General features: G+C 39.1%; 1 protein-coding gene across 1 annotated transcript; it reads left to right on the top strand.

Moving 5' to 3' along the window:
* Nucleotides 1-2,891: 2,891 nt before the first annotated feature.
* On the top strand, nt 2,892-11,757 carry LOC149821656 (uncharacterized). The gene is made up of 12 exons (XM_089981049.1): nt 2,892-2,915; nt 3,015-3,414; nt 4,369-4,434; nt 6,349-6,481; nt 6,988-7,059; nt 7,466-7,546; nt 7,632-7,724; nt 10,002-10,080; nt 10,182-10,231; nt 10,331-10,425; nt 10,516-10,800; nt 11,199-11,757. The coding sequence occupies exons 2-12, from the start codon at nt 3,334-3,336 to the stop codon at nt 11,685-11,687; spliced, it is 1,524 nt and encodes a 507-aa protein (XP_089837175.1). The 5' UTR covers nt 2,892-2,915; nt 3,015-3,333; the 3' UTR covers nt 11,688-11,757.
* Nucleotides 11,758-15,590: the final 3,833 nt, after the last annotated feature.

Here is a 15,590-nt window from a genome sequence, read left to right as displayed (position 1 = left end):
TTTTGGAAGGAATTTGGTCTAAAGAATCATATGCATGAAGAAACAAAAAGCTTATTTTAAGAGTGTGGTTGGTGTATATCTTGGTGGTACATTTCATGCTTGTGAGCCATGGTGATGAGATTGGTACAACAGCTCTAAGCATACATTTAGCAGATGAAACCTAACTTTGAACAGGTTCTAGGAAACCATGCTTTTAGTGATGAGCACTTTCGGTTGTCACCACAATTATCACATAATATATGTTTTTTTTTTGTGTGTGACGAGGAACCGTGGCCGAGAAGTGAACCACTTAATGAACCCGCCCCCTACCGATGCAAACCCCGGGCAGGGCTCACAATCACCCTGCCTTCATCTACCCTCTAAGATATGAAATATATGTAAGATATATGTATTACGGCCTATAGGGGTTCCACACATCTGGCTAGGTGGATCAACCTAGGACATTCAGCTTGGTCCAAGGCGAGTGGGTTTTGAGCCATTTTTCGATTGGACAATGACTGGCCCGAGCCTAGGCCCAACTTGCTAGATGCTCAGGCAAGCTAATTACCGATTAAATGAAGGTTGATTCAGACCTTTTTTGGGGGGGCTACCTTCCAACCAACTTCCTTTATCAAACTAAAGTATTTATGCGTATCACAGGCCACTCACTCAACCAAAGGTCCAAAATGAAGCACTTTACCATCCAAGCTCATTTCAAGCAGTAAGCCCAAATCCAAAGTAAACCCAACGAATTGAAATTGAGAATCCAAATCCGAATTTGATAGCATGATACTGGATCCACTATATAAGCCTGAAAATGTGTGTGTGTTTTTTTTTTTTGGATAATCCAAGGGAACCCCCCCACCCCAAAAAAAACAAATCACCGGCTGTAGATATGGCAGTGGACCGGGGGTAAAAACGGGGCCCTGCCCTGCTTAGCTCTGTTTGGACAAGGACATGAAACGGGGATGGTGGCGAGGATGGAGGTTAAAATCAAAACCCATGTAGGGATGGACTTACGCTTTTCCCCGCCCCACCCCATCCCTGTCCTCGATCTCTGCCTTGCCCCGCTCCGCCCCATCCCCGATCCTTCTTTACAGATGGCAGTAGACCGAGGGGAAACGAGGGCCCGCCTCGCTCCGCTTGGACCAGGGATGGAGGACACGAAACGGGGATGGAGGTTAAAATCAAAACCCGTGTAGGGATAGACATGGGGATGGCGGGTAGGATTTTAAGACGGGGTGGGGGTGGAGACCTTGTCCCCCACCCATGCCCCTGTCCACTGCCATCCCTAGTGGGCTGGCAAAACCTTTGAGGTCGTCCCCCCTTGCCCACAGGGGACAGAGGAGTACACCTAGCTTCAACGTTGAGGCAAGGGACACCACCCTTGGGTTTCGAACTTGTGACGTCCCCACCAGATGAGCAGAAGCACAAAATTGATATTCTGTCATCTGCAAAAGCCGATATTAAAAAACGTGATATTTTTCAAACTATCGCTTACTTTGCAGATATCATGTTTTTATCGTGATTCACTTTTTGCATAGGTTTTGTATTCATTCATTTTCTTTTTCCATTTATATATACCAATACTTCCCAAATATTTTCCAAAAAAAACTTTATTTTTTAAAATATCATGAAATCTCCCCGCTGATATTTCCCGTCAACTTGGTGACATTCACAAGTCGAGAAGCACAAAATTGATTTTATTGTGACATCTGTAAAAGCCGATATTAAACAAAAAAACGTGGTATTTTTCAAAATATCGCCTACTTTGCAGATATCAAGTTTTTATGGCCATACACTTTTTGCATAGTTTTTATATTCATTCGTTTTCTTTTTCCATTTATATATACAAATACTTCCCAACGATTTTTTGCGAGAAAAACTGTATTTTTGAAAATATCGTGAGATTTCCTCGCTGATATTTTCCAGGCTATTCGTGACTTAAGGTAAAGTATGCAAGATTCATGTCCAACAAGGGGTGCAAACAGATCTGACTCGGTCGGACCTGAGATACTTGTCTTGGACATGGGTCTTAAATTGGATTGGACTTATGTGGTCAGAAAAATTTTAATCAGATTTGGATCTGAAACAATACTTTCTATCAAATCTATATCTGGATCTGGATTAAGTTAGATACATTCATAATTCTTGCATAAGATTCTTGTTTCCAGCTGGGGTGCAAATGGGACAATGTCGGGCCTCTGATCCAAATTCAACACATTAAGCAAGGAGATGGATCTTAAAACAAGATTTTGATGCACATTTGGACCAACATTGTGACTTATGTTATTGGACTCTTTATATTAGGATTTGGATTTGGATTGGTACTTTTTCAGGATCAGATTCAATGTGGATCAAATAAAATTAATTGGCGCTTTCTACATGTAAAACCCTTGTTTTCGACCTTTTCTTATCGGATCTTTTATTACCATTTAAAGTTCTCACCTGGATTCTTATGTTACATCACATGACCCAGCATCATCACATAAAATTAGGACACGTGTTCAATCTAACATCATCAGATCTTGTTTGGATCCGAATTTGGAATCGGATATATTTCTCGGGAGTTCGGGTTCGAAAGATTGATGACCCGCTTAGTTCATTATCCCGGGTTTGGGGAGATCTCGGCCCGAACCGAACCTATCGCAGTCGTGGGCCCCACACTTTCGGTTCCCACCCAATCATATACTTCCTCGCGAAGGAAACGTCGGTTCCCTAATATTCTACTTTTACCCCTACATAAAAACAAAATCTCGTGCCGTGCTAAACATCAGCAACGTGGAATTATGTTGCATTTAGCGGGTGAGGCAGTAATTTAGCGGTCTTTGTATTTGATCCACAAGGGCGTCTCCTTCTCCTCCTCGATCTTTCCATTATTATCGCGAAGTTGTGATTAATGAGATCCCTGCAATTTGCTGTCATCGATCGCCAATGTGAGAGTTTAATCACTTTTTTTTTTAATTTCTGCTCTCTTTTTTAATCTCAGAAGCATTGTTTGGGTTAGTTTTGAACGATTCTCTTTGAATTTTTAGGGTTAGGGTTTGTGTTAATTGTTGTTTTGATCGAAGAATCGCCTCAGTATTTATCAAATTTGGCTGGAAAATTGATATCGGAAGGGTTATTTCCTTGGAAATTGGGGTTGTCTTTTCGTTTTGATCGGATTGAAGATGGTGTTGTGAAAATCTTATTCCTATTGGGGTCATTATCGGCGAATTCGGAGTGTTGGAATTTGAGTTTCTGCGGGGAACTAGCCGTCGGCAGAACCGCTACTTCACGGAGTTGGTGGTTTGACAATGCCTAGTTTTGGAAGAGTTGTTTTTTGCCGCTGAATTGGCGGAGTTGGTGGAACCCATGAATCCCGTGTTTTCGTTGACGCCTCGGGCTCAATTATGCCGGATTCCGGTTAGCGGGGCATGCCGGAATCCTAAACGGGTTGGTACTCGATCGCAGTCGGTTTATCAATCCAGTTGTCGAGATTTGTTCTTTAATTGTTGGTTTGGTTGTTTTGGGAACCATTGGTCATTTTGGAAATCGGTTTAAAACTGTGGCTAAGGAAGAAAGAAAATACTATTTTCTTCATTTCTGCTTTTGTATATGCATGTGTTCAAGGCCTGTGTTGAACATTAACCGCAATGAAATGGTTAAGGGAAACAATGTTGTGGTTTGGATTGCAATATAGAAGAACTGTGGAATATATGGTTGGTTATTCTGAACGCATTAGGAGCACACTGTACCATTCTGACTTGCTTTTCTGCTCAATCTGCTATGGTGACTTCAGTGTTCTTTGTTGGGGTATTTCTTTTATTTGTGTCTATCCAATGCAATACAGACGATGTCGGTAATCATTATTTACATTTACAAAGCTTTCTTTTCCAAAAATCCAGAGGATCCATTTATCAATGAACGCACTGGGCACCTTGTGTTTTTAGAAAGAAAAGTTTGAGAGTTGTTCTGTGAATTTTGGTCTGAAAGATCATTTAATATGAAAGGGGCTTCCAGGAAGAAAAAGAATTCTTATAGAAAATTTGAGAAAAAAGAAAAAGAGTTGGAAAAAGAAACCGTATACCAAGCTATGTTCTTTATTTATTTGATTGAATCTCATATCTCTTCAGAATTGTTTCATATGCTGCTTTTTTGCTAAATGGAGTCATCCACACCTTACAAATAGGGCCATGCTGTTACAGCATTCTTGTCCAACTTGCAGATTTATGAATTCTCGGTGCAGCAGATGATTTGTCTTTATCTTTCTTATAAATATGTAAACATAGATATCTCTTGTATAATGTAGATACCAATCTTCATTATTGTAAATAATGCATTGTGTTATCTCCTATTTCTTCAAGCATATTTGTCCCAAAACTGATTATCTCTTCTTGGATTCACTAGAATATTCTTGTTGGGGGAATGGAAGGCACATCTGCTGGCAAGCGAGGCTCTACCACTGGTCCTGCTGTAAGAATTGCATACATATATGGGGTCGTAGGAATTTCCAGATAAATGACTTTATCATAGTAGTTTATTTTTATTAGTTTCTTGCTTTCATCTGTCTGATCGTTAGCCTGATGATTTAGGCTCTATTTGTGAATTTGGCATCAGAAGGAATTGAGTATTTGGAAAAAGTGAAAGCCCTTCAATTCCTGGAATTGGTGGTATTTGCCAACTCTGCTTTTGGGTGCAAATACAAAGGAGTAAACAAGTACCTCCTGAATTCCTGAAATGCTTTTTTGGTGCCTTTCTCCAAACAACCATTGCCGTGTTTGACAAAATTCTAACCCCATTCCTAAACTTCTAGACCACCAATGACCCACTCCAGACAGTGCTTGTGAGCTTTATTTGAGTTTTACGCCGCTAAGTTAGTCTCTACTTATTCATGTTCTGTATTCTGAGGAAAACATCCACAACTTTGGTTTATTCTGCCAGTTGATTACAAAAAGTTGTTGAGCATAAAGAATTGCCTTGGAAGACATAAGATTATGTTTCTATACATACTCCTAAGGTTGGGCATCGGGTCAGGTACCTGAGCCAAGATAGGCCAGGTTTGCCCGCCTACTACAGCATGAGACCGATAAGAATTGGACCAGACCCGGCTCAACTAGTAACAGGCTGGGCTTGAGTAGGGACAAAATAAGATCTCATTGGAACCCAACCTGACCTACCTAGGCCTCAGGGTGGTAAGAGCCAGGCCCAGCCCAAACCTGACGAGAGTTAGGTCAGCTTCGGCAGGCCTGGGTCTGGGTTTGGTGTCAGGTTGGATCGGGCTGGGCCAGTCTGGTGCACACCTTTGCATATTCCATCTTGTTAATGGTACATAGTCCAATTCAAGTTGAATAAATGGTATTTCTCAGCAAGTCAAGCAGTCAGTGCTAAGACTATGATGCTTGGTATGCAACATCCATGAGAAGCTTTTGTAGCTTCTACCACTGATTTGCTCTGTAATTTCAAATATTCCAACAGACAATGCGTTACATGCAGAATGATTGTTGATGCTTAAGCACATGTATTTACATGTCTTTGTTTTCCTTTTCACTGTGCCTCTTTAATTTTGTTCCAAATTGGGAAGGAAACTAGAAATTTGGCTAATGTTGGTCTACTGTGACTGTCGTAATGCTAGACATTCAACCTTTCTATTTCATATATAACTTGCACCATGATTTTCACATCTTTCCCTTTTCATTTGGGTTTACTTCACTATCAGCAAAACATATGAACAAGGGTTTCTGGTCTAAAATTTCCTCTGTATTTCATCTTTAAGAAAATAGTAGTATATGTTTGACCTCTTTTAGGCAAAGCTGAACTGGTAAATTATTGGAGTTATTCAAAGTAAATATATACATGCAATGCAATAATAACTTGCATTGAAATGGGATATCCAATTTGACGGTGAACGTGCATATGTACAATCAAGCAGGCACATAAATGCAGTAGTGGCTATGCTGATGCTAATCCATGGTACCTATTATTATTTGGCTTACATTGATCTAGTCACCATGATATGAATCCGACCTATAACCAGTAAGGTACAATATTCATTTTTATAGAGTACAAGAAATTGGATATTTATAGCACTTCAACAGAACCATTATCAAAATAATGGCTTGAATATTATTGAACTCGACCTTCCTATATAAAAACGTCTAATAGGTTATGGAAAACATATTCCAGAGTTTAGCTTTGGTTGTTGGTGTTTGGATCTTTATGATAGGAAGAATGCATCACCATATGCTTCATGCTTCAGAAGCATTGCACATACATGTGTGCATCATCATCACATGATCACATTGACATACATATGGGGATCTCATTTCTGAAAATCTATGTTAATTATTTTATTAACCTTTTTGACTTTGAGATTATGTGATACATTAGGTCCACAACAATGAGTTGGTGAATGAAAGGCTCATCCCTCAGCTATTTGCTTCTGTTCCATCCATCAGTGAAGCTTCTTCATACCTTGCACAAACAAGTTCCTATTTAAGCCGCCGTTTCTGCAATTTTGCTGGTGTGGAACATTAAAAGTAGCACTTCTTCCTTCATTATTATGTTATCATGCGATTTAACAGATTTAACTAGGCATGAATCTTGGATGAAACAAGATATGGATGTAGTACCCTTCTTTTCTTTTCTTTTCTTTTTCTGCGTGTGTGTGTTTTCTTGCACCATCTCTTTATTTGTTTTTGTTGCTCAAATTTCTGCTAATGTGCAAACAGCTTTTATAGGTTGTTTTTTGTTGTAAATACATGCTTAAATTACAGAGGACATTTAATAACATGTTTTTCAGGCAGCTACTTTACTATTTTTAGCTTTTCTTCTTCTCTTTCTCTTCTCCAATTTGTATAACTTGATCTATGCTGCATCAAGGATTAGCTTTAAGCCCATGCCATTGTTTCAATATTTCTCTTTTATTTCTTTGATTATTAGTTTCTATAAGGAAAAGAATGCTAGAGATGATATGCTATTTCATTTTTGTTTATCTCAAGGAATTTAAGCATGTTCTTGACATCACAGGAGAAAGACACCTATATCATGGAGGTTCCATCCAACCAATTTCATGTATAGAAATGGCACGCCTGAGACAAGGTCATGCCTTTCATGTACTTGCTTCCTTTACCTTCTAGTGATTCACTGCCTAATGTAAGGATGTGAGGGTTGCACTAGTTTTAGCTTACCAAGATTTGGGCTGAATAGGGCTGCCCTAACTCCTACCAGTTGGTATTCTTATAAAAAGTTATCGAGTAAATATCGACTGTAGCAATTCATGCAATCTTGTAAAGTTGGTTTGGTCTAGTCACTTCACTACTTTATACAGGTGTTACTTGCACTAAGCATATACTTATTGCAATCAGTTTAGTTATGGTGCTTTGGCCTACAAAATGCTTTGAATAGCATGACGTGTCATTTCCATACCCATTTCTGCACTATGCTGCATATGTGTTAATTAGTACAAGCAATTCCACAATATTCATAAGTGAGTTGTGTTTATCAGATGATGGCATGTTAAGTGATGATTGGGGTGAACAAGAATTGCTTGCCATATCTCCTGGACAACAGAGAACAAACCTTTCAGGTGATTTTCAATCTACAAGTAATGGTTGTTCTACATCTGGGCCTTCTTTTGGATTTAGCAATGCTTTTTCCAAGTTTGATAGAAGGGAGAGGACACATACTGGAACATCTTCTAGAGATACAGCAGCAGTTGTGGTTGCAGCTCAGAGAAATGGTACCAGAACGTCCATATTTCAAAGGTATGATTGTTGAAAATGGAATTTTTTAGAAAGTGTTGGTTATTCTTAAAGTGAATTCATCATGAGAATGACGTTATAAAAAAATAGGCTACTGAAAGGTGCCCCAATCAGTTTTTTGCATGTCTCCTTTATGTTTGTAGCATGAATTGCCAAGTAGGTTTTAATAACTATCATGTTTTTTAGAAGCTTTTACATGGAATAGTTGTTCTGTTGAGTCAAAGTATTTCCTTTTCTGTTCGGCTGATTGCTTGTGCCTGAGATCCTCTGGATGTTCATGTTTGTGTGCACAAAGAGAGTTACAGTTTTTTTGTCTACCCTGATGTAACATGTGAGATGAGGAGAAAGCCACAGACAACACTTTTGAAACTTAAGCATCAATATTTTGGATAGTGTTCTGCAATGTTAGATTTTAAACCTGTACCATTTGGTATATGTGTGGGGTTTCAAGTAGTCATTGTTGATGATATTGTCCAGCAAAAAAGAAGGATAACACAAACTGAACAAAAAATAAAAGTTGAAACTGCAGTTTTATATGCTTTAAATTGATACATGTGAAGCCACAAGATGAGATGTTGTTGGAGTTACAAACATCTTTTGAGTTTATTGTCACTCTTAGTAAGAGCTTATCTAAACCAAAGTAGCCATTCTCTTTGTATAAGAAATGGGTCTAATTTGGCACATAGTTATAAGAAGCCTCAATATTAGCTTTACAACCTTGCTTCCTGAGCTCTATACCTAGTGCATCCTATCATTAGTTTTTCACTCCAGATGATAGTTTTCATATGTTTTTTCTTTCTTTATCCACTTAAACATTTGTTTAGAAACCAAAACTCAAAGTGCTCCTCGGATGGAAAGGCTTGCTGCAATTTTCTCTCACCTCTGTCTTAAAGTGGTCTTATTCTGCCTTATCACGTTTTTATATGAGTTGATTTAACTTTGAGTCTGATCAAGTTCATCATTTCTAAGCTATCTAGTAGACATGCTTCCCATCCATCAACATCCTATTGACTGATAAATCCACTCCTCATGTTGCCACTTGCATCATCATATGACCTACGAAATGCATTGGTCCTGTGTGATCCATGTTGCATTTCAGAAAGCAGTTGGAGCAGGGTGATATTTCTCATGTAAATCCTTTCATCACTTTTCACATCCTCTGTTTGCTTTATCAGTTAAATAACTTAAATGTGATGGACAAATAGTTAGCATTTTTGCATCTAAATCAACTTGGGTTTACAAACATTTGCCAACAAAATAAAAAGGTTCAACCAACCTAATTAATGCAACTTGGGTTGTATGAACTGTCGCTACTATATTCTAATTGACTTGAATTGCAAGTTTTTCTTGCCATGCTGTTTCAAGCCAACCTTTGCTTTTGGCATACGTTCCGGAGACGTGATAATGATTTGTTCTCTTGTTTCCACACACACGCATGAATACTTGCACCTCATGAACCATAAAGATGATCTTTGTACCTGTCAACTATGTTCTGAATCCATTAGTCTGCCTATGAAATTGGTCTCCTATGCAGCTTTGTGTAAATAGCAAATGGTAAATTCCGTCAGAGATTGAAAAGAAAAAATTTGTTAAATAATCACACTCACTGTATTGAGACCCCATTTAATGTTTATAACTTTATATACTTCATTGAAACCCTCTATGAATGTTTGACTGCTTCTCAAACCAAAACATCTGTTAGATATAGTTATGACTAGATTCTAGCGTCTGCTTGATGCATTATTAAGAACTAGTGTCTATGTGATGTATTATTAAGAACCAAACCATGTTGCACCTTTCTGTCGGCAGTCCATTATGATATTAAAACTCAAGATTGTCATAGAAATATTCAGGTTTGTGGACAAATCTCAAAATCAATGTCTAACTTTTGTGGAACTTTTTTGGTTCAGCCTTGGTAATGTGCATACTGCTTGAAGAGCATTAAGAAAATTTAATTGCAATCTGCTTGCTTCCCTGATTTTTTTTATTATTTATTGACAACCATATTTTTATCCTTCCACCCGAGAGAAGAGCGGATGTCTTTCATTTGTAAATTACTCTGAAACCTACCAGTTCTAACTTTTGGGGAATTTTTATAGATATGTGTTCCATATAGTAGATAAGATGGCCCCTTTTGCTTTTTAACCTTGTCTTTATCCATAATAGTTTAGACCATCTTTATGGGTTTTCTTTATTTAAGAATGACAAATATTTACCTTTGGACCGGCAGTCTAATTTCACTTGTGCAAAAGACTCTACGCTGATCTTCTGAGGATATAGGTTGGCTACAGCGTGAACCTGGGATGACACCAGTTGAGGATGGTACGGGGAGATTCATGGAATTGCTTAAGGGTATAAGGTAGTATTTTATGATATACTCAGATCTTCTATTTCAGTGTCATATAAGTTTTATTCCTATTGTTCTTCTATCTCCTTGGTTTAACTTGTCCTCACTTTCAGAAAAGGTGAACACAAACTACCAAACACTATGGTCTATTTGCTTATTCCAGGTAATGTTTTATAAACTTTCCTTTCCAAGGTTCTGTTGAGATTATTAGTAAAATTTTCAATTATACTGATTTCACTATAGTTCTTTTCTACTCTTACAGGCCTTTTTAGCAATCACGGCCCCTTTATTTTGTTAATACAAAAGTTTCCTTTTCAAAAATGGGACTGGCTTGTCACATTACTAAGATTCAGTGAGGTCAGAACTCATTTCCTGTTTGTAGACTTGTAGATCTGTGCTTCTTGATTTTATTATTTGCATCTCACAACTTCAGGTCTAAAATGCCAGGCTTCAGTTGAGAAAAATGCCAGTGAAATAAAATCATACATTGAGGAGATTTATTGGGGAGCCAAGAAGCGTGTCCTAATTCTTGGACACAGCAAGGGCGGAGTAGATGCAGCAGCAGCACTGTCCTTATACTGGTCGGACTTGAAGGACAAAGTTTCTGGTCTGGCTTTAGCACAAAGCCCATATGGTGGTAGCCCAGTCGCTTCAGATATATTACGAGAAGGCCAGTTGGCAGATACCGAAACACGGAAACTTTTGGAGCTGCTGATTTGCAAAGTCATCAAGGTAAATGCTTGTGACTGAAGCCATTTGATCGGCCATGAAAGATAAAATAAAAAGTTAAAATGACCATCTGTGCATTTCCAGATGCTAGCTTCAGGATGTTCTCATCTTTAAATCCACCTAGATCTTGATTGTAAGGCGTTGAGTTTATATCATGAACATCTATCTTTCTATCGAATCTTTCAAGGATTTGACAGTTCTAATTGGCCCGAGGTCAATCTATGTCTGTATCACCTCAACCTGTGCCCCAACCATCATGTCTAACTGGCCTCAAGTCCATTTAGAACCCTACTTTCCATGAGTCTGTAGTCAGGTCTGCATTTTAAGCATTGCGAAGTCTAGCTTAAACTCCTGTTCACTTTCTTATTTATTAATGGTGGCTCTTATTTCATATTCTACAGGGTGATATGCAGGCATTGGAGGTTTTAACCTATGAGAAAAGAAGAGATTTCTTACGTAAACACAAATTGCCAGCAGAATTGCCCGTGGTTTCGTTCCATACAGAAGCTAGTATTGCTCCCAGTGTCCTTGTTACATTGTCACATGTTGCACATGCAGAGCTTCCTCGCTCCCCTTTGCCTGTTTTCAGAGCAGAAGCAGCAGCTGGTGGTCAATATGCAAAGCTACCAGTAATCTTTCCCCTTGCTGATGCTATGGCTGCTTGTGCACTGCAACTTCAGCTAAGATATGGTGGGAAGAGTGATGGACTTGTAACACGGAAAGATGTGGTCCGACCTGAGAAGAAAATGGACCATGGTTGGATGGTTTACTCTTCCTTGAATGATGACCCTAATGAAGCTAGCGCTTCTCAGGTGTGTGAAGCTTTACTTGCATTGCTTGTGGAAATTGGACAGAAGAGAAGACATGAATGTGCAGCTAAAGATGATTGAATGCTATTCTTATATAGTGCTTTGAGCAATTCTTTCCTGGGTCACTAAATAAAAGTGCATGATTCAAGTGGTAGTCAATGCTAGCGTGCTGTTTCTCTCAATGGCCGGCTGGGGGATAGCCCCTCGGGGTGGGGTGGGGGGGTGGCGCGTCCAAACCTAAGTCCCATCGTTAAGATAATGCAACTCTTTTGTGGTTAATCTTGCTATAATGCTGCTTGTGCTAGTCATGATTATAAAAACTTTGTTGCAATTGAAAAAAGGGTAGAAATCAACAGGCAATTGGCATCGCCAATGGGCTCCAATTAAGAGAATTAAGAGTTCAGTGATTGGAAAAGTCTAATTTCATCAGGAAATACTCCTAAATTAGATTATTTCAAGCATCCCCTTTAGTGAATTTAGTGACATACACTTGGTTATTGGCAAAGGGCAACCGAAGATGATATGATGAGTTTGAAGAGAAACACGATAATTAAAATCCTGTGTCCACATTGACTTGCTGCGGCTTACTATCAAGGTGGAGCATGTGAGAGTTACAGCACTTGATACCATTGAGGAGAAATCCTTCTCCCCTTGTTGGTTTGCAATCAAAATGTATTTCATGTCTCTCTTGGACATCTAACCTTTAAAGTGACAACCAATCAAGTCTATGTTCTGTGGTTAAAACTTATTCGATAGCATGAAGATCTACATATACAAAATTGGCTGGCCATCTATTTACATTCATTTTGTCCCTTCCTTTTCTCCCTCTGTTTTTTTGATAGAAAAACTGTGGGATCCCCCACTATGTGACTTTTAATGGGCTTCCTTGTCAAGATTCTGCAACTTTACCCTGTATAACAGGATCCATTCATCATATACTTTGTAATAACGAATGGTACGGTGAGATAAAGGTTGGCATTTGCTATATAGCTCCACAAAACAAGCGCTTCTCTTATGTTTATCTGTTTGAACTTTACAGTAAACATAAGTTATTTTCTCTCTTCAAAAAAATTTATGTTATTTTTAGTTTATCAGTAAGAACTATATTGTACAAAACTTTGATTTTTTCCCTATTTTTCTTTTTCTTTCTTTTAGGTTGTTCGGTGTCACGTAGAATTTTTTAGCCACCTGTTAGATTTTATTAACTTTGAGTAACAGATGCCTGCTGATGGGAAGATGAGAGAAAGGTAAGAACTGACAAATGTGACATAATGTGATGGAAAGCCATAGTAAATTGTAAGCAAATTCTTTTGATGGTTTGCTTCCTTACCCAGTGATCGACAGGAGGCGGCTTTATATGTGTGTTGTAAATGCCCACGTAGATATGGATATGGACATGGGTGCTGCAGATACTAGTCAAATCTAATTTCAACCCATACATGTAATTTGTCTATATTTTACGAAGATTAAAAACAAAATAAAGGTGCAAAGCACAAGTGGGCTGCTTATAAGTGGATATGGTGACCTAGGTATAACCTAGACAGATAGTTGGGCTGAGTGAGAGTGTTTAAGCTACCGTTTGGATGACAGGGGCTCAACAACCCAGGTTTTCCTACAAACCGGGTTTTTGGCAATCCAGGTTTGGAACTGTTTGAATGACCAATTTATCTCGAAAAGAAAAAACTGTTTGGATGACCAAAAACCTAAAAAACCTAAAAAAACAGGTTTTTGGTCACCAAAAACTAAAAAAATGGGCTGGCCATTTTCCGGCCGGCTACCAGATGGAAAATGGCCGGCCGGTGTGCTGATTTATGAAAACGCAGGTGGGACTCAAATAAAGAATGTAGGATATGTTTGGAAGTGTTGTTACACTGGGTAGTGGCGGACTCTAACCCAGATTAAGTTGAATCCATACCCAGATGTGACTTTGTAACAACTGACTGAACCAGCTCCAGTCAAGGACTCTTTTAGGTGAGCTTGGATCTCTGCATAGAGGGGTAAAAACAAATGGAGGCTTATAAAAAAATAAAAAAAGGTATAAAACCTTTCTTTTTTCTTCTGGAGGGCAACAGATGAAAAGTTCAAGCCTTAATCGGTTCTCGGTTAAAGTCAGGTTTAGGTGAATCAAAATAATTGGCCCTTCTGGATCTGAGCCAATTAGATTGTGAAACCTGTTACTGCAGGTCCAGGTTTAATTAGTATTAGTTTGGTTCGGGTACGGTTGGGACCAGTTCCAAATGTCTATGTGCGGGCATGTCGTCCAATGTTGGCAAGATCAAGATACAGTTCGACAGAATATTTTGGGTATTATACCTAAGTTGTCCAAGGAACAATTAAAATATTGATATTAACCTGTGCTAAACTGGGAGTCACTATCCTCAACTTAAGGCATGTTGTGTTTTTCTTTGAAAGGCAAGCTGAGGTTAGGCAGACTCTACCAGTTATACAACTATACCATTGGATTTTGAACCTGCAAAGTCCCAAAACAAGATGACGTGCACAAACTGCTCCTGCCAGACAAGGAGGGGGCCCTTGGTAAGGTAGGTTGTGCTTGGCACACAAGGACTGCCTTTTTTGGCTAAGGGCTCATGACAATTGGGGGTGATCACCATTGGAAAAATGCGAGATGCCACAAGGTCGGAGCTGGGTGTACTTTTTGATGGGCAAAGGTCCTGCCAATGCAGCATTGGATGATGGGGTTTTTTCAGGGGTGTCAACTGGTTGGGTTTACGGAGACTCGACCCATATTAAACCCCATAGGGTCCAGGTATGGTGATAAATAAGAAGACCCGATTAAGACTAGGGTCTAGACCCAAAGGTCCTATTAATACATGATGCCTGATATAGTTTGTGAAATTTTATACCAGCTTGACCCGAGCCAAAATTTCAATGTAAGTAAAAATGATAAAAAAATATTATTTTATCTTGTAGGGCTAGGGTTTGGTTCATGTAATTCTTATCGGGTTTGAGTATGGTTTCTCTTATGATAGATCCGATTGAACCCGGGTACAGACCCAATACCATACTTAAAAATTGGGGCCAGGTCTGGTTTCACCTGGGTTCGAACCCAACTCGAACTGTTGATACCCCTAGTTTTTTCTCTTGTCCTACCTCCCCCTTAAAGAGAGAGAGAGAGAGAGAGAGAGAGAGAGAGAGAAAGGGTAAGTTGTGCTTGGCTTTCATGCTTTTTTTACAAAAGAGACTCTCTTTTCTAGGGGTGGCAATGGGGTCGGGTTGGCGGGTCAGAATACCTCAACACGAACACATCCCGTTTATTAAACGGGTCGGATGTGGCAAACACGAACACGACCCATTTATTAAACGGGTAACCCAACACGACACGGTTAACCCGCGGGTTGAGTCGACACAACATAATTACTCGACACGACAACCCGTTTATTAAACGGGTCGACTCGATAACATAGACACGATAACTGCACAAGCGCACACCACCACTGGAGAGGAGAGGTCTCAGGTTCTCGACTGCGACTGGGTAGGGAGGAGTCAGGTGGGTGACTAAAGTGTAAAGTTAGGAGTTAGGGTTAGATAAGTTTTTATATATATATATATATATATATATATATATATATATATATATATATATATAAACGGGTTGCAGGTTCACGGGTTTGTATAAACAGGTTGATCTCTGCCCACCTAACCTGTTTATTAAATGGGTTGAAGACCCGTTTAATAAAAGGGTTAGGCAGGTCAACCCGTTTACAACAGGAACCCGTTTAAGCCAAACCCTAACCCGGCTAAGAAGCGGGTTGGAGGGTGCCACCCCTACTCTTTTCTCATTGCTGGCTTTGCCTTAAAGTAAACTAAAGAGTATAAATATCGCTGATTAAATATAGGAGAAGAGTTCCTGTCTTTGAGCAGTAACTCCTATAGTTTTTTTTAAGTTCCAGACCCCCTCTCTCTCTCTCTCTCTAAAAAAATCGAGACTATAAAAGCACAGTTGATTCCTAATTTCCCATTGTC

The sequence above is a fragment of the Nuphar pumila genome, chromosome 11 (genome assembly GCF_984573655.1).
Source record: "Nuphar pumila chromosome 11, dmNupPumi1.hap1.1, whole genome shotgun sequence".
In the NCBI taxonomy this organism is placed as follows: domain Eukaryota; kingdom Viridiplantae; phylum Streptophyta; class Magnoliopsida; order Nymphaeales; family Nymphaeaceae; genus Nuphar; species Nuphar pumila.
This window is presented reverse-complemented; position numbering and strand designations above follow the sequence as displayed.

Coding starts and splice junctions, on each gene's coding strand:
- LOC149821656 (XM_089981049.1), top strand. CDS start 3,334: ATGAATCCCGTGTTTTCGTTGACGCCTCGGGCTCAATTATGCCGGATT. Junction 6,482..6,987: donor CCGTTTCTGCAATTTTGCTG/GTGTGGAACATT, acceptor TTGACATCACAG/GAGAAAGACACCTATATCAT. Junction 10,801..11,198: donor TGATTTGCAAAGTCATCAAG/GTAAATGCTTGT, acceptor CATATTCTACAG/GGTGATATGCAGGCATTGGA.